The sequence below is a fragment of the Phyllobates terribilis genome, unplaced genomic scaffold (genome assembly GCF_046119375.1).
Source record: "Phyllobates terribilis strain yellow unplaced genomic scaffold, ASM4611937v1 Scaffold_9__5_contigs__length_417890890, whole genome shotgun sequence".
Taxonomy (NCBI): Eukaryota; Metazoa; Chordata; class Amphibia; order Anura; family Dendrobatidae; genus Phyllobates; species Phyllobates terribilis.
The window spans coordinates 120,273,615-120,297,831 of record NW_027362769.1 but is presented as its reverse complement, the minus strand read 5'-3'; the positions used below and the strand labels follow the sequence as shown (position 1 = coordinate 120,297,831).

At 46.2% G+C, this 24,217-nt stretch overlaps 1 protein-coding gene across 4 annotated transcripts in view; it reads left to right on the top strand.

Moving 5' to 3' along the window:
* The window catches only part of XIRP2 (xin actin binding repeat containing 2), a 238,766-nt gene that overhangs the window by 156,954 nt on the left and 57,595 nt on the right, over positions 1-24,217 (top strand). For 3 of the 4 annotated variants that reach the window (XM_073647012.1, XM_073647016.1, XM_073647015.1), the window contains one exon: positions 12,661-12,786. The exons of the other annotated variant lie outside the window; for it this stretch is intronic. In XM_073647012.1, the coding sequence (XP_073503113.1) occupies positions 12,661-12,786 (126 nt within the window). The remainder of the gene's footprint in view (positions 1-12,660; positions 12,787-24,217) is intronic. 4 annotated transcript variants of the gene reach the window in all.

Below are 24,217 nucleotides of genomic sequence, written 5' to 3'. Positions count from 1 at the left end.
GACTTTGCTGGTACTGTAAAACGCTGTGTTTTTTTCCTTGGTAAAAACTAGCAAAAAAAAAAAATGCAATGTGTGAACAAGCCCAAAGGTTGATCTCCTGGTCTCACAGCAATATATTGATGTAGCGCCACCTGCTGGAAGAGAAATGACATGCACAAAATAATGAACATGAACAAGTTACAGCTAGAGTGATAGCTTGAAGCTCCTGGGTCCTTATGTAAAATCTGTAACAGGGTGTCTCATATAAAACCAAAGAAATGAGCCAGAGCATAAGTTAGTATACGTTCACTGTGTAAGAGCATGTTCACACTGTGGCCATTTAACAGACAAAACCCAAGATAAAAACAAAATAAGCATATACCTTGCAGTAAGTAAATAGTAAGGGTACATGTAATAACATAAGGCACGCCGTTAACACCACTCTGACCAAAAAAGCGCAAAAGCCATTCCACCACAACAAAGTGTACCCAATCGGGGTGGACCTATCCCCTAATATTAAAACCTCACCTTGTGTCAGCCGATCTCAATGTAGATGGGGCAGAGCTGGACCGAGGCCCCGACTCTTCAAACATCCGTCCATGGGAAGCTATATAGATGAAATACCTAGGTCAAAAGTGGGAGCCTCGTCCCTGTACAAAGTGCAAGAAACTACAGCAAAACTAAAGAAATGATCTGGAGCATAAGTTGATATACATGCAATGTGTAGGAGCACATCAAGGGAGGACATATAATTGGTGCAATTTTGCTCCAAAGCAGGTGCAATTTTGCATTTTTAGGAGCTCTTGGTCTGCAAAGGGCCCTTTATTGTTCTTGCACAGGGGCCCTTTTCTGTCTGTGTCCGCCAGCGGAGCACATTCACACTGTTTAAGCACCAAAATATCTTGTCCCGGCCTTGCGGGCTCCTCTTATAGATTCACAGCCCACCACACTCTTACTATTTCTTGTTGATAAATTAGGTAAAATGTTACCAAAATATATACTTTAAAAAAAGCCACGTCTGAGTTTCTAATTTCCACCAATATATATTATGTTAATAAGTAATTGCAGCTGAATTGTAGTGAAACATTTCAAGCAAATAAAATGAATCAAGGGTCAAAGCATTGATAAAATGTGCTAATGAGAACACATATCAAATACATCTTCAATATTAAAAGTTCCTTCTATCCAAGTGTAAAATAGCAATTTTCTAATAACACTTTATAGATTTATAGATAACGCTGAAGCTCCGCTTTTGTTATTGGATGCTAATATCTTTTCCTTATTTTTTATGATGTGAAATCTCATTTTAATTCTCTGGCTGTGCAGTTTTCCCTTCTCTTTCTCTACACTCCAAATCCATTAGGAGCAGCCTAATCAACATAGAAATAAGGTAGAGTCGCAATGACTCACTCAGTTAAACCAATTATGATTAGCGGAGGTAGCTGGATGCTGCGTTATTGGCAGCTTTATGGACAGGAGATAATCAAATCATATGAAAAAAATGTCATTTTCTCTCCTAAATAAACAACTAAAATATAGAAAAAAAATCTGCTTATTGCGTTGCTATAGAAAGGCATGTGACGGACGATGCTAGGGCAGATATTTTAAAGATCATTTGCAAAGCTCAGTAAAAATTTTTCCCTTTGCTCATTTGGCAGTCCTGATGGTTTTTCAATCAGTAGGAAATATAAAAAAATAATCCAACTTTGCAACAATTGCTCAAATCCTCTGCAGCGCCCCCAGAGGGAAAAATTATATGGTGTACTTTGAAATGAATGGGCTGATTGTGAATTGCATGGACATGCTGGGTCCTCTTTTTAGCTGTACAAGATATTTTTGCAAGTGCTCTAAACAACATTTAAACTTAAAAGGGATTGTTCATCCTTGTGTTAAAAGTCTGCAGTCCCTCTATCTCGTTGCAGACTTCTGAATCCTTACAACACATGCGCCATATGCTGTCAGGATTCTCCGGTGTTGCTGGTGAGAATAGGCGGTTATTTATAAGCAAGTATGCGATTTGCATATATCTGGTCACGTGCTGACTAGACATGCTTGGCCTCGTTCAATATAAGTGAATTGAGCAAGGTTGAGCAGGTCTAGTTGGAATGTGGCCAGAAGTATACAAATTGCCCTCAACGCCAGAGAATCCTGACAGTATGCGGTGCGCATGCTGTAAGAATTCAAAAGTCTGCAGTCACATAGAGACTTTTACCACAAGACTAGTGATGAGCGAGCACTAAAATGCTCGGGTACTCGTTGCTCGGGTCGAGCAAATTGGAATACTCGGGTGGTCGACCCGAGCAACAAGCCCAATGTAAGTCTATGGGAAACTCGAGCATTTTTCAGGCGGCTCCCCCCGGCAGTCTGCAGAGGGCCTAAAAATTGCCCAAATCGATGGGAACAGTGCTCAAATGACATGGGGACAGCATGGGGAAGACCCCTGGAAGTATTTCTGACTCCCAGGTCACTTCTGTCAACAACGTTGTCAGAGGTATTACGCCACTTTTACGGACTCACAATAAAACATACCAAAACTAAACCAAAATGGATTTTCCTGGGAAATATGTTAAGGAACATTCTTTCCATGACATGTACAATGTATATAAAGCAAAATAAATAGCCAAAAACAAAAATACTCCTCCACACCTTGGGCTATGTTCACATGTAGCGTTTTTGATGTGTTTTTGCACTTTTGCATTGCTTTCAACCAAGACAAATGCATTCACCAGGAAATTTTATTTTAACATTTTACAACCTTATCTGGCCATGTGGTGTGTGACACATCATCAGACACATGCATACAGTGCTGAAAAGTCATGGGAACAGCATGGGGAAGACCTCTGGAAGTATCTCTGACTCTCAGGTCACTGCCTAAAAGTATGTCCATCATAAGTGATCCTTGGCGCATGCGAAGATGCCTCCCGCCATGAACCTGTTGTTGCAGACTTGCAACAATCACCGTCCACGTCCTTGTCCCAGTGCAGCGTTCAGTTGTCCCTACCCAATTCCTTGAAATGCAAGCGCAAGTATGCAGGCAGCCAGCCAGCCACCCACCCACAGGCTGTAATACTATACTGCCAAATTTGATGACAGCAGCTTGCACTTGAAATGTGGCCTTTTAGGCTCATGGAGGCGAAAGCTTTTCATAACCTCATGCCGGTGGCAGCCGGGTGTCCATACTCGGTCCCCAGCCGCCACTATATTTCCCGGTATCGCCTCCGCCTTCCACAAGCACGGGTCCCACAACATTACCCGTGCCCTCCCCAGTGCACTTACTGGGAAGGACCGCCTAACCACAAACATGTGGACAGGTGAATGTGGCCAGGGACGGTACGGAGCCAGTCCACAACTTTTTTTGCTGACAATTGTATTTAGCTCGGTGAAAGGACTGGCATAGAGGGAAACCCTATCTACCCTGCGTGTCATTTCTCACAGGAAGTCCTGTAATGCAGCTTGTTGCAGAAGCAATGGCAGCCCGTCCAACATCAACTCGCCCTTGTCGGTGGTGCTTTGACACACACACATCTTTCTTTGCGCATTTAATTTCTTGAATACAGAGTTGGACAATGGCCTGATGTGTAATGCGGTTTGAGAAATAACATGCATAAGCATGGCCGATCCACATTTAAAAAGCAGCCATAGAATGTCCAGGAACCTTCCCCCACACTTTTCTTAGCCAGGGCTGATTTTTGGCAGGGTTGGACGGGCCCACCAGAGAACCGGAGACTCCTCCGGTGGGCCTTGGCTTCTCCTTCAGGAGAGTTCATAGTGCCGAGGTGAGGCCATGATGATGATAGAGGCCACCATCTGCTTAGTTTTCTGTTACTTGGAATGCAAGTGCAAGTATGCAGCCAGCCAGTCACCCACCCACAGGCCGCAACACTAAACTGACAGATTTCTGGGCAGCTTTTTGCACTTGAAATATGGCCTTTTAAGCTCGTGGAGGCGGAAGCTTTTCACAACCTCATGCCGGCGGCAGGGTGTCCATACTCGGTCCCCAGCCGCCACTATTTTTCCCGGTATCGCCTCCACCTTCCACAAGCACGGGTTCCACAACATTACCCGTGCCCTCCCCAGTGCACTTACTGGGAAGGACTTTGTATGTTCTCTCCGTGTTTGCATGTGTTTCCTCCTCAGTAAAAAAGCTGCCATAGAGTGTCCGAGAACCTTTCCACACACTTTTCTTAGCCAGGACTGCTTCTCAGCAGAGTTGGACGGTCCCACCTGAGAATCCACTGGTGTGCCCTGGCTTCTACCTCAGGAGAGTTCATGATAGCACTAACTTTGCAGCTGCTATGGGGCTCTTGAGCGGGGGAGAAAGGTTAGCCCTCAGAATCAAATCCTCTGGTGGGCACAATGGTTTTCAATCTGAAACAGCTTCTCAGCGGGAGTTGTATTTCACTACAGCCATATTCTTTAGCTCGGTGAAATGACTGGCATAAAGGGAAACCGTATCTACCCCGGCTGTCATTTCTCTGTCACCAGGTTCTGCACATTGTCACACACGACCATGCCTGGCTGTATGTTCAGCGGTGAGAGCCACAGATCAGGCTGCTGTGTTACAGCTTTCAACAACTCTGCAGCGCTGGGCGGTTTGTCAATTAAGCATTAAGCATGTTATCTTCAGCACAGCCTGTTGCCGCTTGGCCAAGGCAGTGCTGCAGTGCTCTCAGCTTGTGACTGATGTGGTCATTTCGGAGATGGAGGAGGAGGTGCATGAGCTGAACAATGTGATTACATTGTTGTTAAATTGGTGACGCTGTTTTTTATACTAAAGAAAGATCCTATTGTTTTTTTTTTTTAAGACAAATCCATTCACCGGGAAATGTAATTTTAACATTTTACAACCTTATCTGGCAATGTGGTGTGTGACACATCATTAGACACATCCTGTTTTATTTATGATGGAGGGACTCTGAAAGTCAGAAAGCCTATTTTTATAGGGACATCAGACGGCCCTTACTATTCTTAAAAGGCCAGCAGTCGGCCGTAGCTATTGTTAGAGAGCCATCAGCCGGCTATGCTTTGTTGTTCCCATTATTAACAAGTGGGTCTCCTATACTGTTATTGCGTATCCAGTGACTGTAAGGGGTGCCAAAAATTTGGACGCAACCCAATACCCCTTTGAAGAGACATAGAGGCGGGTCTCAGTAAAAAAAATGTTCCCATTATAAAGCAGCGAGTCTCCTATAGTGGTAATGCCCATGCTGTGACTGCAAGGACTGACAAAATTTGGGAAAAACCCCACTAAGAATTTAAAGACACATAGAGCAGGGCCACAGTAACAAGATACGACATGTTCCCATTAGAAAGGAGAGGGTCTGCTATAGAGTTATAGGGTATGCAGTGAGTCCAACGGCTGACAATTTTAGGAAAAACCCCACTAAGAATTTAAAGACACACAGAGCAGGGCCACAGTAACAAGGTACGACATGTTCCCATTAGAAATGAGAGGGTCTACTATACAGTTATAGGGTATGCAGTGAGTCCAACGGCTGACAATTTTAGGAAAAACCCCAATAAGAATTTAAAGACACATGGAGCAAGGCCACAGTAACAAGGTACGACATGCTCCCATTAGAAAGGAGAGATTCTGCTATACAGTTATAGGGTATGCAGTGAGTCCAACGGCTGACAATTTTAGGAAAAACCCCACTAAGAATTTAAAGACACACAGAGCAGGGCCACAGTAACAAGGTATGACATGTTCCCATTAGAAAGGAGAGCGTCTGTTATACAGTTATAGGGTATGCAGTGAGTCCAAAGGCTGACCAATTTTAGGAAAAACCTCACTAAGAATTTAAAGACATATAGAGCAGGGCCACAGTAACGACAAATTCCCATTACAAAGGAGAGAGTCTGCTATACAGTTATAGGGTATGCAGTGAGTCCAACGACTGACCAATTTTAGGAAAAACCTCACTAAGAATTTAAAGACACATAGAGCAGGGCCACAGTAACAAGGTACGACATGTTCCCATTAGAAAGGAGAGATTCTGCTATACAGTTATAGGGTATGCAGTGAGTCCAACGGCTGACCAATTTTAGGAAAAACCGCACTAAGAATTTAAAGACACACAGAGCAGGGCCACAGTAACAAGGTATGACATGTTCCCATTAGAAAGGAGAGCGTCTGTTATACAGTTATAGGGTATGCAGTGAGTCCAACGGCTGACCAATTTTAGGAAAAACCTCACTAAGAATTTAAAGACACATAGAGCAGGGCCACAGTAACGACAAATTCCCATTACAAAGGAGAGAGTCTCCCATAGTGTTGGCCTATGCAGTGAATGCAAGGGCTGCCAAAAACTTGGAGGCACTTCAATGACCCTTGGAAGAGACGTGGAGGAGGGCCTCATAAAAAAATGTTCCCATTAGAAAGGAGCGGGCCTCCTATACTTGTAATGCCCATGCACTAAGTGTATGGGCTGACAAACATTTACCTGGGGGGTATACATGAACATACTGTATAAAATTTTTTTTTTACGGGCATCATAAACACCCTTTAAACAAATTAGGTGGGTGTTGCATCACGGACCACGGTCACCCTAGTGATATGGTGGTGGAGGATGAGGAGAAAGAGGAGGACAAGAGCAAGTAGCCAAAATCAGGAAGCGTATACCCATGTGTGGGTGTGAAAAAGTGCATGGGAATACACCTCCCAAGAAAAGACACTAGATTGGAGTTTATTTTACGCTGCCATCATTCGGTGGTGTTGAGAAGTCTGGCCCAATCCAATAGAGTACCCCGCGCCTCAGGGCCTGTCCGATGGGAGGGTCTGAGAAAACTCTCCCAGAACTTTGACAGTGTTCCCCTGCCTCTGCTGGATTGAAGTTGTGTCTCTCTCGCCTGTACTCCTTGGTTGTTCAATGAAGTGTGCCTTCTGCCGCCAGCATTTTCAGATGGGAATTTTTTTAATAGTTCCGCAACAAGGGCCTTCTGGTACAGCCCCATTTTTGTAGACCTATCCACCTTAGGAATAAGAGATATAAAGTTCTCCTTGTAGCATGGGTCTAGAAGTGTCACCAACCAGTAATGACTGTCACCCAAAATTTTGAGAATGCAAGGGTCATGGGAAAGGCAGCGTAACATAAACTCGGCCATGCGTGCCAGACTACTAACAGGCAAGATTTCCTTGTCCTCACCAAGAGGATGACTGACCATGCTCTCCTCCTCCTCCTCCTCCTCTCTGTCCTCTGGCCATCCACGCTGAACAGACGGTATGACAGCTGTGCAGGTAGTACCATCTATAGTGCATGAAACTAGCTACTGTCCTTCCTCCTCCTCCTCCTCTTCCTCATTGTCACCCAATCCACGTTGGGATGAGATGAGGCTTGGCTGTGTGTAATCACCCCGTATGGTTACTTGCCCCATCTCATCATGCTCCGCCTGCAATGCATCCTCTTTGATTGTGAGCAGAGAGTGTTTCAAAAGACAGAGAAGCGGGATGGTGATGCTAATTATGGCATCATCACCACTCACCATCTTGGTGGAGTCCTCAAAGTTTTGGAGGATGCTACATATGTCTGACATCCATGTCCACTCCTGAGATCTTATGTGTGGAGTCTGAACTGAATACCGACGGCCTTGTTGATGCTGGTACTCAACAACTGCCCTCTTCTACTCACAAATCCTTCCCAACATCTGCAGTGTAGAGTTCCAACGCGTGGGGACATCACACACCAGTCTGTGAGCCAGAAGCTTCAAACGCTGCTGAAACACTGCAAGGGCGGCGGAAGCTGTAGCTGACTTACTAAAATGGGCACACATGCGGCGTACTTTAACAAGCAGATCCGGCAGCTCCGGGTAGGATTTGAGAAACCGCTGAACCACGAGGTTAAGCACATGGGCCAGGCATTGTACGTGTGTGAGCTTGCCTCGCCTCAGAGCCTCCACCAGTTTCCGGCCATTGTCACACACAACCATGCCTGGCTGTAGGTTCAGCGGTGTGAGCCACAGATCTGCCTGCTCTTTCAGAGCTGTCAACAACTCTTCAGCATTGTGCGGTTTTTCACCTAAGCATATTAGCTTCAGCATAGTCTGTTGCCCCTTGGCCGAGACAGTGCTGCAGTGCTTCCAGCTTGTGACTGATGTGGTCATTTCGGAGATGGAGGCTGAAGAGGAGGAGGAGGATGAGGTGCAGGAGCTGTAGACTGTGGGGGCAACCCTGATTGACCTAGGGCCCGCAATCCTTGGCGTCGGGAGGATGTGTTCTGTCCTAAGGTCCAACTGGGTCCCGGCTTCCACTATGTTAGCCCAGTGTGCCGTCAGCGAGATGCACCGTCCCTGCCCTAAAGCACTTGTCCATGTGTCCGTGGTTAGGTGGACTTTACCGGTAACTGGGTTGTTGAGAGCACGGCTAATGTTTTGGGACACGTGCTTGTGTAATGCGGGGACGGCACACCGGGAGAAATAGTGGCGGCTGGGGTCCGAGTACCGAGGGACGGCGCCGCCATCAGGTTGCAGAATGCTTCCAGTCTCCACGAGCCTAAAAGGCAACATTTCGAGCACAAGCAGTCGTGAAATGTGAGAATTTAGTAGTGTGGTCTGTGGGGCGTTGGCTGCATAATTGCACTTGCGTTCCAAGGACTGGGGTATGGACAACTGAACGCTTCGCTGGGACAAGGACATGGACGTGATTCCTGATGCTGCTACTTGAGAGTGTGCAGGGCGGGAGGCATCTTCGCATGCACCATGGACAGGGGTTTGGTTTGCATGCACAGCAGCGAAAGAAGCAATGGTGCCACCCGCAGACACTGTTCCTGGACCCTGGGGTTCGGCCCACAAAGTCAGGTGCTTTGCTGCCATGTGCCTGATCATGCTGGTGGTGGTCAGGCTGGTCATTTTGCCACCCCTGCTGATGCTGGCCTGGCAGGTGTTGCAAATGGCCTTTTTGGGGTTATCGGCAGAGTCTTTAAAAAACAACCAGACTCGGGAAGACCTAACAGTTGTACTGGCAACTTCCTTTGTGTTGGTGTTACGGGGAACGGTTGCCTGCCTTCTGTCTGCGGCCACCACACTGCTTCTTCCTGCCTGTTGGGGTGCTCTGCCTCCCTCCCCCTGTGTGCTGGTGTCATCGCTCTGCATGTCCTCCTGCCAGGTTGGGTCAGTTACTATATCATCCACCACCTCGCCTTCCACTTCCGCACCCTGGTCTTCCTCCTGACTTTCTGGCAATTGTGTCTCATCATCGTCCACCTCTTGTGACACTTTCCCACCATCGCCTTCGTGTGACTGTGGCTGCTCAAATATTTGGGCATCGCACACGCGATCTCCTCTTGCCCCACTTCAAGTGGACCAGGCGAGAGGCCCGAATCTATAAATGGAAAAGTGAACAGCTCTTCAGAGTGTCCAAGTGTGGGATCAGTTGTCTCTGGGTACTCGGCATGGTGGGAGGAAGGAGGATTAGTGTGAGGAATATGCGGTCCAGACTCACGGCTACTGAGACTTGACCGTGTGGAAGACAGGGTGGTGGTGGTGGTGGCTAAGTGACAGGAAGCATTATCCGCTATCCAACCAACAACCTTTTGACACTGCTCTGGGTTCAATAGTGGTGTGCTGCGGTCCCCTAGAAATTGGGACAGGAAGGTCAGGCGAGAAGATGTGGATGTTTGTTGTGGCACAATTTCGGCTTGCCCACGGCCTTGTCCTCGGCCTCTGTATGCACCATTACCATCACGTCCAGTTCCCCGTCCCTTGCCTCGTGCGTTTCCCATTTTAAATGGAGGACAGTATTTTCCAAGCTCACTACAAATGACTGAGTTTGGAGCGAATTTTTATGTGATCTGTGTGATGGAGAAAACACAGTTTGAAATACCTGGCCTGTAGGTAACTGTTTTGAACAGCAAACCAGTGTCAAAAACTTTGCTGACACACTGAAAAAATGTTTTAATGGAGGCCAGAAATGGCAGTATTTTCTGAAAACGTATATGTAATCCGTGTGACGGAGAAAACACAGTTTTAAATACCTGGCCTGTAGTTAACTGTTTTGAACAGCAATCTGGTGTCAATTGTTTCACTGACACACTGAAAAAATTTTTTAATGGAGGCCAGAAAAGGCAGTATTGTCTGAAAATGTATATGTGATCCGTGTGATGGAGAAAACACAGTTTTAAATACCTGGCCTGTAGGTAACTGTTTTGAACAGCAAACCAGTGTCAAAAACTTTGCTGACACACTGAAAAAAAAATTTAATGGAGGACAGAAATGGCAGCATTTTCTGAAAACGTATATGTGATCCGTCTGACGGAGAAAACACAGTTTTAAATAGATGGATTTTTAGCGCTGTAATATGGAAAGGACCTGGCTGTATTCTGCAGTGCCAACAAGGAAATGGCGCAGAAAAACCGTGTTCTCTGGATTGCTTTTTAAGCAAATAATGAGGATTAAGATGCAAAAAAAATTATTCCTGGCCCCTGAGACCTGAGGCTATTTCCAGAAATATCTAACAGCAGCAGCCGACAGAACTGGAGTGGAGCGTCTTGTGCTATATGCACTGCAGTCTGCTATATACACTGCCTGCCTGCCTATATACATTGCCTGCCTGATATCTCTGCAGATGGATTAGTTAGTCCTCAGAAGGACTGTTTGTTAAGATGGATATGTGTAATGTACGGTTTTTCTCCCTACACTTCCTAATACACAAGCAAATCTCTCCCTAGCTCAGCGGCATCTCTCCCTACACTGCCTGATTCCGGAGTGACTGTGACGATCATGGCGGCGCCAGGTCTGATATACACCTGATGACGCTGTGCGGCCAGCCAATCACTGTAATGCCCACAACCAACATGGCTACGGCATTACAGTGCATGGCAGGCAATCCCTGCATGTTCATTGGCTCTCTAAAGAGCGCCAAACATGCAGGGAGGGGACCCGAGTTCCCGCCAGAGCAACCCGGAAATACTCGTCGAGCTTGTCGAGCACCATGATGCTCGGGCGAGTACAGAGTAGTGGCGAGCACGTTCGCTCATCACTACACAAGACCCAACAACTCCTTTAGGTATACATCGGATGAGTGCTATCCAATGATTTATTGGATAGCACTTGAACGAGTGTTATACTATGGGGCAGTGCTGATCAGAATTTTTTTTCTTATGCCGATTCGACATGAGAAAAAAATTGCAGCATGCTGCAATTTGCAGCCCAAATTGAATCACACTCACCCAGTCAAGTCTATTGGGGTGTGGAAAACATTGGACTGCACTTGGATCACGCCTTCCGAACACCTGTGCTACGATTCTCTATTCAGGCAAAATCAGATTACACTAATCTGACACTCTGATGAAACTCTGATCAGAGTGTCATTTACATAATCAATTTGACTCTCTCGCATAAGAGAATCTAAGCTCGTGTGACCCCGGCCATAAAGGGGTGGTCCATCGGTAAATAAATTTTAATCTTAATCCCTATCTATATAGTGGTGAATCTAAACTAATTTCTAATATATTTGCATAAAAAATTCCCTACTCTTCCCTAACTACACTATCTAACAGCTATTGCATTTTTTCTCTACTTCCTGTCTGATGACGCTTTGTTTGAGTAACCCAGTGCATCCTGGGATACTCAAATGAAGCATCATTTGGGGTCAGAGGCTGCGGTCACTGCCGGAGCCCCTGCTCCCTCACTGAAATGAATTGTCATCAGTGACACTTGTTTCAGAGGCTGGGCTAGTCCCTGTGTCCCAGCGTACTGTGCACTGTGTGATGTGCACAATGGCAGTGCTCTTTGTGTTGCCTGCTCAGATCAGTCGAAACGAGTTGGCCCCGCAAATGATGTCACTGGTCTCTGATTGCCGGGTAATCTAACACCGCACTCTGACAGTGAGTGCTGCTATGTTGCCGGCTCATTACGACTGATCAGAATGGCAACATAGAGGAATAATTTTGTGCAAAAAAAATAAAATAAAAGTTGAACCTTTATTAATCCTTGTGGTGACATTTTGGTTCCATCACAGAACCTTTCTCAAGTTTGTCTAATATCAGACACCATATATCTATATCAACAGAATCTGCAGTATATGAAATCACTGGTCACCAACATCTTATGGAACATCTTATTATTCCAAACAAAATAAACAAATTTTCAGGATCCATCAATCTACCCGTCTTGTTTTTTTCCCTCTGTGATGAGACGCGAGGCTGGAAGCTTTTTATTCATCCCCCTCCTTTCTCTGTTTTACGAACACACTCCTCGCTCCGAGAGGCAAACCAAATTGGATCAAAATGCTATGAAAAAATGTAGATGGCTTGTCAGCATGACACGGTGATAGGTGATGCATAGGAGCTGTCAGCGGTAATATGTGTAAGCTGCCATTTTCACCGTCTATTTCCTCCTGCCCGACAGGTTGTCTTCTTCATAAGTAATCGCATGGTCACACCATTAGACCAGCTCAGAAATATGTAAAAGTGTTCCATGTTGATTAGTGATTGCTGACTTCATTTTCTTTTTATAAAACGTTGCAGTGAAGGCGGACTGGTTTATACCTCGGAGAACGACTCCATGCATCTTACAGACATTTTAGATATAACTCCCATTTATTTCCCAATAAAATGTACCGGATGCCGTTGATTAGATTTTAGACCCTATGTGCAGATCTGTTAGAGACTTTCCCTGTTTTTAGATGAAGTGAAGAGAAAATATGAAAGTTTTACAATGAAAACATCCACAATTTTAACTTTTTAGATGGTGGAGGAGTCGGAAACTTGCGCAATGCCCGGAGGACTGGCTAGCATGAAGAAGCACTTTGAGACGTCAAACAATGTGATGGCGCGGAGCACGGTATCCCAGTATCAGCACAGATCTGTGAAGGTGAGACCTTTAGGCCACGGCCCCACTATCAGTATTTGGTCAGTATTCGGTCAGTATTTTTTCTCAGGAGTGGGAGCCAAAACCAGGTGAGGAACAATCAGAGAAAAGGTATAATAGAAACAAGTCACCAATTCTGCATTTATCACCCACTCCTGGTTTAGGTTTCCACTCCTGGGAAAAAATACTGACCGAATACTGACCAAATACTGATAGTAGGGCTGTGGCCTTATCAAAGTTTTATAGTCAATGTAGTTAAAGTGGATCAATGGTTAAAAAGTACTAATATTCCTTATCATAAATAAGCAACCTACAAGCTCAGTCGCATAAACTAGGTTAGGTTATATTCACATGTAGTGTTTGGCAGTGTTTTTTGTTTTTGCAGTGTTTTTTTATGCAATAAGAAGTTGCTTTTTACAGCACCAGCAAGATCTATGAAATTTCAGAAATTTCATGCACGTGTTTTGTCTTTTTCCCTGGCCGAATTTGAGAACGACAACGTTTTATAAATCTGTCAGTGTTTTTGCGGAATTTTTCTACTGCGCATTTGGTGAATAAAACTAACTTTGTTTAACATGTACTGTAGATAAATCACACATGTAATACACCCCCCCCCAAAAAAAATGAAGCTAAAAAGCACTGCAAAAACGCTGCTAAAAGAAACACAAAAATGCAGCAAAACCTGTCATTTGAGCTCAACATTTTTACGGCCAAGAGACCAGGTTTTGGCTGCAGAAAAAAAACGCAGCAAAAACGCTGGCGTGTGAACATAGCCTTAGTTGGCAACTTTTTTTGTATTGAATATCTCCTAATATTATTTTGCAGTTTTGGGTCCCAGCTTGGATACAGTGGCGTGACTAGAGTCCGATGGGCCCCAGTACAAAATTTGTACCTGGGCTCCACCTGCATGTTGGTTAGATGTACGGGTCCTTGTAGCATTTTAGATCCTATAAAGACATGTGTTCGCGCCCCATGCAGTAATGTCCTCATCCTGGCTCCTTCCTGTTATAATCTCCCCTATCCTGGCCCCTTTCTGGTATAATGCTCCTCATCATGTAATAATGTCCCCCATCATGGGCCCTTTATTTAATAATATCTACCATCCTGAGCCCCGTCCTATAGAATGTCCTCCGTCCTGGACAACTTCCAGTAATAATGTCTGATCCTACAACAATGTCCCACATTCTGGGTCCCTTCCTGGTATAATGTCCTCCATCCTGGGCCCCTTCCTTTCTTGTCCAGCACATTAAAAAAAACAAAACAAATTATTCTTCTTACCTTCTCGAGCTCCCACGACGTGCAGCGTCCTCCTCTATCGAAGTTGGTAGCTGACTATGGTGTGCTGACACAGTCAGCGCATGACATCATAACCTTGCGCCGCCCATCACAGGCAAGCTGCCATCTCATGCCATCCTCTGATTGACTGGCAGCATCTATTGCAGTGCAGGGAAACAGCAGGTTTCGGTGCCACAATACAGCTTAGGCCACGGCCCCACTATCAGTATTTGGTCAGTATATGATCTGTATTTTTTCTCAGGAGTGGGAGCCAAAACCAGGTGATGAACAATCAGAGAAAAGGAATAATAGAAACAAGTCATCAATTCTGCATTTATCACCCACTCCTGGTTTTGGCTTCCACTCCTGAGAAAAAATACTGACCAAATACTGATAGTGGGGCACAGCACCGGTCGCGGTCACGCCTTTTGCGACTGTGGTCGTTACACCTCTGCTTGGATACAATCAAAGGCAAAATTTACATGAAGTTTGCATGTTCTCCCCATGACTTCCTCCATTTCTATCAAGACTTCCACTCATACTTCAAAAAGATATCTAGAGGATATTTGACTTTGCAAAAAATTGTCCCTAATGTGAGTTTAAAGAGAATGTGGCATCAGAAACTGATTTATGGACTACATCAAAATTTTAAAGCTACACATTTTTTGACAATTTTTTTTAATTTTCTATGTAAGTTTCTTTATTAAAATAAAAATCCTGAAATCTTGCAGTTTTTACTTTGGTTTCTATGCTTAAAATTAGGCTTCTATAGAGTTCATTTGTCAGCAGTCATCTCATCTTTATCACAGGCGGGATTACAATGAAACATAACAATTATAGATATCTATAGATAGTTGCAGATTTCTGCTTTCAGCAGAATAATTCAGCATTCAAACATTGTGGAAGAAAGAACTGCGTCGCGAAAATGTATTCACTCAACTCTACTGAGGACTAGTGTTGAGCCACCCCCGTAGTGTTCGAGTTCGGTTCGGTTCGTCGAACACCCGTGTGTTCGCCAAACTGTTCGTCGAACTGTTCGTCGAACACCTTCGAACACCATTAAAACCAATGGCAGGCAAACAAAAACACATAGAAACACATAGAAAACACCTTCAAAGGTGTCCAAAAGCTGACAAACTGCTCAGAAGACACAACTAACACATGGAAAAGTGACAAGTACATATAGTCATGCGAAAAGAAAAGAGGTGGAGGAGTAAAAGGAGGGGGAGACACAGATATAGGCATGTCATGCCCTTCTAAAATCCAAAAAGTGAGAAGCCGACACGTTCAGTCCGCTCCTGCCCGTGCCACCTCCGTGTCGCCGGGTTTGTGCCAGAGCCGCGGTGAACCCTGACGGCCAGCCCCCCTCTCCCAATACTGGTGCCTGTCCGCTGGTGGGTCGAGCGAGCCCCCCTGTGGTGGAGGCAGCTCTAAGATTTTTAATTTAAATTGTCTCTCTAATTTGAATAAATACACTTAAAATCCATTTACAAGGATCTATTGGAGGGCAAGTCTCATGCCAGCAGCCGCGTAATTCCAGCTCCAGTAGCGTCCACTAAAGCTGCTGCAGTTAAAAAGCTTTCATAAGGATCGAGCTCGACTGTCCACCGCAAGGCATCCTACTGCCAGTCCGAGCCCCTATGCCTTGGGGTGCCTCCTGATGCTCTTCACTGAGTATCCCGTGGTCCCGAAGCATTTCCTTTGAAAAAATTAAGTGTCCAAACTACAGGTGGTGTAGCTTGCTTAACAGCCGGGATAATCCGCTGACTAGCAGACCCTGCTACTAGGCACAAAGTATTTCCTGGGCTAGATGCAGTTAAAAATTTGTAATTAGATACTCTCGTTGGATGCTGAGAAAGCATTCCATAGAGTCTCCTGGCACGCCATATATGATTCTCTTAAAAAGCTTGGGGTAGGGGTCTAGGGGACCCTTTTATAGCCAAAATCACGGCCCTGTATCGCAATACATCACCTAGGCTGAAGATAAATGGAACTGTAGCACCCTGAGGGCTCGGTTGCTACAGAGGTATTGCACCTCACCCAGAGGTGTGATATCTCACTCTCAGGTAAGGATGTAGTGTGGATCAGGACCCAACACCTGCATGCATTACACCACATTGCCGTGGGGCAGGGCGACCAATATGCCCCTGAGATGGGCACGACAGTCCCTGTCCCTGGCTGGAGTGGGGGGAGGGAACACTGAGGAAGGGGAACCCTGTAGTGCAGGAGCAGGGAGGAAGCAGTTCCTGGGTGCATTGAGAAGGGAGTATAAAAGGTGGGCACCATCTTAGTTCAGTGCAGAGAAGTCTGAGCAGAAGTGGCAGGGAGCAGGGACTCTGCATGAGCTCTGCTCCGGAGGCGGGCCTAGTAACAGAGGCCCAGGCCTGGAAGAGGGAGAAGGAAGGAAGAGGAGCGGAGAAGGCTCCAGGAACGAGGAACGAAGGGATCTCAGGGGTGCGGACGGGCGAGTCGCCACCGCACGCCCGAATCCACCTGCGTGGAGGGGTCAAGCCAAAGGGGGAGACCGGTCCCCGAAACTAGTGGAGGCAGGAAACGACCCTCAGCTAGAAACAGGAGGCTGTGACATTTTATGTGGCGCAGCCCCTCGCTACACCCGCTAGGAAGGCACCACATAGGGTCAGGGAAACTGGCGCCAAGTTTACCAAGAGGAGGCCCGAGGCAGCCGGACAGAAGGGTTGGTAAGAAAGGCCAGACAAAGGACACACAAAGGGGGTCCTGTGAAGCACTCCAAAGTTATCTGGGAGTTGTCTGAGCCCCTCACCTGGTGAGCACAGTACGACGTGGGCAGCCGTTACCTGCAGACGTGGTCTGGATAATAAGAACTGTGAGTAAAGCCCTGGACTGCATCACTGACTCCGTGTCATTACTGCTGCTGCCCTGCACCATCACCCCCATCCTCCGCATACACTGCCCTGAGGCTATACTCCTCCCGTGGGGAGTTATGCTACGCTCTGCTGCACCAACAACACCAGCCTCAGCGGTCTGCCCTGGAGCGGCGGTTCACTCTGACCGCAATCCACGGGTGGCGTAGTCGGACATTTAAACATCAAAACCACATAAATAGTTCCGCCACTGGTTTGACCGCCCTGAGCCACGGAACCGGGTTGCCGCCACGGAGACTACAACCACCAGCATCCACCAAAAAGGGTCCGGCTCCGGGTGTCCCAAGGCCCAGGGGGCGCGTCAGAACATTTTCATCACCTTTCACAATCACCAATGGGACAAGGCAGGGATGTTCTCTGTCCCCTCTCTTATACATCCTAGTGACGGAGCACCTGCTCTCATCAATTCGCCATAACCCCAATATTAGGTGGATTGAGGTGGGAGGCACCGAGTACAAGTGCTCTCTATTTGCTGATGATGTCCTAGTATATATCACTCAATCACATATATCCATCCATGCTGTTATGGCTGAAATAGATCACTTTGTTACATGGTCAAATTTTAAAATCAATGCAGCGAAGTCTGAGGCCCTCGATGTCTCCCTCCCCAAATCCATATAGGATTCCATCCAGTCCAACTTTCCCTTTGCCTGGCCCTCACAGGGTATCAAATACTTAGGAATTTCTATTCATAGAGACCTCTCCCATCTATGTTATCTTAATTTTAGGCCCTTTATTGAACAACTCCATACAGACCACGGTTGGCAAGTTAGAACTGTAAGATTCACTACGTGAACCACTGGTGTTTTGTGGAAAAGCACATGTACACTGTGTTCCAAATTATTATGCAAAAAGTGTTTAGGAGTGATAAGGGAAGAATTTGTTTGTTTGTCAGTTAAACTCATTGATGGTGATGTGTGTCAGGGCTCTTTATATCACTGTAAGCAATTGCTTACAGTGATACACAGACACCTGTGCTAATTAGTTTGGCAGGTGTGTCCAATGAAAGGCAAGACTACTTAAGAAGGCTGTCTCACATTATTAAGCAGCCTACATTTTCTGCCAAAATAGGAAAGAAAAAGGATGTGTCGGCTGCTGAGAAGCAACAAATTGTGGAGTGTTTAGGTCAAGGCATGACTACAATCATCATTGTGCGATGATCAGGATGAAGTGTCTTGGCAATCAAGAAGTATGTAGCTGATTCACAGTACACACGTATGCGTGCTGATAAGGGCAAATTGAGGACTCTTTCCTACAGGCAATTACGTCAGGTTAAAAGAGCAGCGGCAAAAAAGCCTTGTCATAGCAGCAGACAAGTTTTTGAAGCTGCTTGTGCCTCCAACGTCCCCCGAACAACAAGATGCAGGGTCCTTCAGAGGTTTGCAGCTGTGCATACGCCATCCTGTCGACCTCCTCTATCCACTTCACACAAGCAGAAACGGCTCCAGTGGGCCAAACATTACATGAAGACTGATTTCAAAACTGTTTTGTTCACGGATGAGTGCCGTGCAGCGCTCGATGGTCCAGATGGATGGAGTGGAGGATGGCTGGTTGATGGACACCCCACGCAAACACGGCTACAGCGCCAACAAGGAGGAGGTGGAGTAATGTTTTGGGCTGGAATCATGGGGAGAGAGATTGTCGGCCCCTTTAGGATCCCTGAAGGCGCTAAAGATGAACTCCATAATGTATGTGGATTTTCTCAAACAGCACTTCCTGCCATGGTTCAAGAAGAAGAACCGTGTATTTCACAGCAAGATCATTTTTCTGCATGATAATGCACCATCTCATGCTGCACATAAAACATCTGCATATCTGGCTGATATGGGCATAAAAGGGGACAAACTTATGGTGTGACCCCCATGCTCCCCTGACCTGTACCCCATTCAGAACCTTTGGAGCATCATTAAAAGGAGTGTCTATGATGGCGGGAGGCAGTTCACATCTAAGCAACAGCTCTGGGAGGGTATTCTGTCCTTATGCAAAACAATTGAAGCAGAAACCATCCAAAACCTGACAAATTCAATGGACGAGAGAGTTCAGAAGCTCCTTTCGAACAAGGGGTCCTATGTGAAAATGTAACATCACCTAGAATAAAGTTTTGAGTTGAAAACTATTTGATTTCAGTTTCTAACAACCTGCTAATGCTTATAATTTCAAAAATGACCATTTTTTTGGTCTTTATTAAAATGAAAAGGTTGATCGAAAAGTTTGGGGGATCTAAGAGTGTGGCAACCCAGTAGTCATGATTACTTCGAATTCTGACAATATGAGGGTCATGCTGCAGGTAGTGCAGCAAGAAGGCACTTATGTGTCTTGCGCATCTCGGAGCCCCAAAATTATTTTCCGGGCTAGATGCAGCTAAAAATTATTATTAATTTTAAATCTGGTGAACCTTTAGTATAGATGGCCTAATAGGATCAGTGCTGCACACTGCTACAAAGCCCAAATTATTTTCCAGTCAAGATACAGATAAACATGATTAGTAATTTTAAATCTGGTGGAGCTTATTATAGATGGCCTAATAGAATCAGTGCTGCACACTGCTACAAAGCCCAAATTATTTTCCAGCCAAGATACAGATAAACATGATTAGTAATTTGAAAGCTTAAAATGGTTGGTAGGGTGATTTTAACCAATCATCAAGCTTTTACTCTCCCCAGGATGACACAGGGGTAGAAAAGTCGTTTCGGATCCATGATTTGTTCATCTTTATGAACGTGAGTCTGTCTACATTATCAGTGGAGAGCCGCGTGCGCTTATCTGTCAGCACACCACCAGCAGCGCTGAACACACGTTCAGACAGAACGCTGGCTGCGGGGCATGACAAGATCTCCAAGGCGTAAGTGGCTAGCTCCGGCCATTTATCCAGATTGGAAGCCCAAAAAGAGCAAGGGTCCAGTGACACAGTCGTGGCTTCAATGTTTACTTGGAGATACTCCTGTACCATCGTCTCTAGGCGTTGACTATGTGTCAGACTTCTTGTCTCCTGTGGCCTTGCAAAGGATGGGCTAAAAAAGTGGTGAAATCATTCCGCAAAATTGATGTTACCAGCAGATACTGTGGTTCTGTTACAGTTTGAGTGCTGAACACTTGACGGTCCCACGGTTGGCAAGTTGGAACTGTGAGATTCACTACGTGCACCACTGGTATTTTGTGGAAAAGCACATGTAAGATTCTGCAACAGTCTCTGCTGATACTCCTGCATGCGTGCATCCCTTTCTATGGCAGGAATAATTTCTGCAAATTTACTTTTGTACCGGGGATCTAACAGTGTGGCAACCCAGTAGTCAGGATTATTTCTAATTCTCACAATTCGAGGGTCATGTTGCAGGTAGTGCAGCAAGAAGGCACTCATGTGTGTTGCGCATCCAGGAGCACCAAGTCCCTGTTGTGTTGGTGGCGAGGTAACAATCATGATTCCTTCCTCTGTCCTCTCCCCCCAACCTCGCACAACAGAAATGTGATCAAGGTCTCCCTCATCTGATGAGTCTTCCATCAGTTCGTCCTCCACTTCTTCCTGGGCTCCTGCACCTTCCTCACTAGTTTGACTGCTACCATGCGCCCTGGTAAAACCATCTCCCCCACCCTCACATGCCTGCCGCCTTGGTGCTGCCGACCGTCTGGACCTTGCAGATGTTAGCCCTTCCGCATACAACTCCTCCTCCTCTACTTCCTCCACCTCCTCTTGTGCCACCACCTGACTCCGAATTCTGTTTAACATGTGCTCCAGCATGTAAATCACCGGAATAGTCATGCTGATAATGGCATCGTCAGCACTAAACATCTTCGTCGCCATTTCAAAACTGTGCAGAAGGGTGCATAGGTCCCTGATCTGAGACCACTCCTCCAGCGTGATTTGCCCCACCTCTGGATCTCGTTGGCCCAGGCTATACGTCAGAACGTATTGCACCAGGGCTTGTCGGTGCTGCCACAGTCGCTGCAACATGTGCAGAGTTGAATTCCACCGGGTAGGCACATCGCATTTTAGCCGGTGAAGTGGCAGGCCCAACGATTTCTGTAGAGATGTAAGTCGCTGAGCTGCGGGATGCGAACGGCGAAAGTGAACACACAGCGACCGTGCCCTCTGCAGAAGGCCATCTAGTCTGGGATAGTGGGCTAAAAATTGCTGGACAACCAGGTTCAACACGTGAGCCATACAAGGCACGTGTGTGACATTGCCCCGGCGAAGTGCCGCACCCAGGTTTGCAGCATTGTCGCACACGGCCTTCCCTGGTTTCAGGTCCAGTGGAGACAACCATTCATGAAATTGGTTCTCCAGAGCTGACCACAACTCCTCAGCTGTGTGACTCACATTTCCCAGACATTTCAATGTAAAAACCGCCTGATGACGTTGAGCCCTACTGCCAGCATAGTAAGGAGGTGTGCAGGATCCCTTCTGCGCAGTTAGAAAGCTTGTGGCATGACCAGACAGGCTTTGGGTGCAGGTGGAAGACCGAGAGGAGGTTGAGGAGGCAGAAGCAGTGGAGGAACTTTGACATAAAGAGGATTGACGCACAACTCGTGGGGACGGCAAGACTTGGACAGCAGCCCCTTGTCCTGCTGTCACCATAGTTACCCAGTGCCCAGTCAGCGACATGTAACGCCCCTGTCCATGCCTACTCGTCCAAGTGTCTGTGGTGAAATGCACCCTGTCACACACAGAGTTTCTCAAAGAAGCGGTGATGTTGTGTGCGACATGCTGGTGGAGCGCAGGCACACCTTTCTTTGAGAAATAGTGCCGACTGGGCATCTGGTACTGGGGCACTGCGACGGACATAAGGTCTCGAAAATCCTCTGTGTCCACCAGGCGGAAAGGCAGCATTTCTGTAGCCAAGAACTTGCAGATGGTGAAATTCAACCTCTTAGCTTTCTCATGGCTAGGAGGAAATGGTCTTTTACTTGTCCACATCTGAGGGACCGAGGGCTGGCTATTGTGCTTAGACGGGGTTGATCAGGGTGTCCCCGTCAAACTGCCGGTCTGTGAGGAAGATGCAGGCGGACATGTTAGGTTGCCTTGATCCAAAGGTGGTGCTATCGATGTCGGACAGCGCTCAACACCAGCTGGTGTTACCACCTCCAAAGAAAATAATGACCTGCCAATCACGCTGGCTGTTGCCGGTAAAGAGGTGGCAGGTCTGCGCCCCAAAACAGGTGTGACTGCTGTCCCCCCAGTCACAGAGGATGAAGAGGCCGCGGATGCACAAGATATGGCAGACGGTGGTTGGCCCGGCCGGCTAGGCCGCATTGTAGCACACTGAGCTTCCCACTGCAACTTATGCTTCATGTCCATGTGCCGGTTCATGCATGAAGTACTCAAACTATGTATTTTTTGGCCTCTACTTAGCTTTTGCTGACAAATGTTACAGATAACACGAGTTGGGTCATCTTTATCGATCTGAAAAAATGCCCAGGCTATGCAAGGCTTAGCACCCATGCGACCTGAAGAGCCACCACGACTTGTGGTGAGAGGCAGAGTTGTGTTTGAGGATGCAGTTGTTGACGTGCTTCCAGTACTACGTCTCTGTCCAGGAAGGCGCAACCTGACCTCGTCGTCACTAGCATCTTCCTCCACCTCCTCTGCTGACCTCATCTCTTGGCTGACTGTGGGTTGACAGTAAGTGGGATCTCCAACCTCATCATCATCCCCCTGTGCGTTATCACACCCGTCGTCCTCAGAGCCAACCTGTTCCTGCCCTGACAAAAAACTAAAGTTGTCGCTCCAATCAGGTATTTGAGTCTTATCATCGTCTTCCTCATTGTCTCCACCAACAGGAGTTACAGTTTGGGAATGAGGGTCTACATTATGGTCAGAACCTTCTGCGTCTGGTCCTGGATCCGACTCATAAAGATTCTGGGCATCAGTGCAGATCATTTCCTCGTCTGGATTCACAGAAGCGCTGGAGTCGACCTCTGATTCCCAGGCTATAGTATGAGTAAACAGCTCTGCAGACTCAACCATCTGTTCTACCTCATACTCAGATGGGCAGCTGGAGATTTGGGAGCTGTGAGGAAGCAAGTGCGATTGGGGTGACACCTTTGAGGACTGGAGTATTTGTGATGTTGAAGTTGATGTGGAGGAGAGCCCACTTAAAGGAGCACTTGATATCCATTGAAGCACCTGCTGTTTTTGTGCCTCATCTGGAATTTGTAGCGATTGGCGTGGCCGTAAGAAAGGGATCTTATCACATTGTCCGCTAAAAGAAGTAGACATTTTAGTTTGGCTGGAAGATGGTCTTTCTTCTGCAGATGTTACTGTTGCTTTAACACCTACCCCACGGACACAACCTTTTTTCCCCTTCCCAACACGCCTATTCCCCTTTCCACCAGCAGCAGGCCTTTTTCCACTCATTTTGGTGGTTAACTAATTAACAACTCTGGAGTTGTTTGCACAAAAAAACAATGGATGGGAACCGAGCAGAGCTGAGTGGCCAAACTGTGGTATTAGGCCAAAACTATTGGCTGGGTTAGATGCAGAAAAAAATTATATTCAATTTGCAACCTGATGGAGGTCAGTATAGATGGACTAATAGAGAAAGTCCCACACACTGCTAGAAGGCCAAATATTTTTTCAGAGCTAGATGCAGATAAAAATTATTTTTAATTTGCAACCTGATGGAGGTCAGTATAGATGGACTAATAGAGAAAGTCCCACACACTGCTAGAAGGCCAAATATTTTTTCAGAGGTAGATGCAGAAAAAAATATATTCAGTTTGCAACCTGATGGAGGTCTGTATAGATGGATTAATAGAACAAGTCCCACACACAGCTAGAAGCCCAATATTTTTTCAGAGGTAGATGCAGAAAAAAATATATTCAGTTTGCAACCTGATGGAGGTCAGTATAGATGGACTAATACAACAAGTCCCACACACAGCTAGAAGCCCAATATTTTTTCAGAGGTAGATGCAGAAAAAAATGTATTCAGTTTGCAACCTGATGGAGGTCTGTATAGATGGATTAATAGAACAAGTCCCACACACAGCTAGAAGCCCAATATTTTTTCAGAGGTAGATGCAGAAAAAAATATATTCAGTTTGCAACCTGATGGAGGTCAGTATAGATGGACTAATACAACAAGTCCCACACACAGCTAGAAGCCCAATATTTTTTCAGAGGTAGATGCAGAAAAAAATATATTCAGTTTGCAACCTGATGGAGGTCTGTATAGATGGATTAATAGAACAAGTCCCACACACAGCTAGAAGCCCAATATTTTTTCAGAGGTAGATGCAGAAAAAAATATATTCAGTTT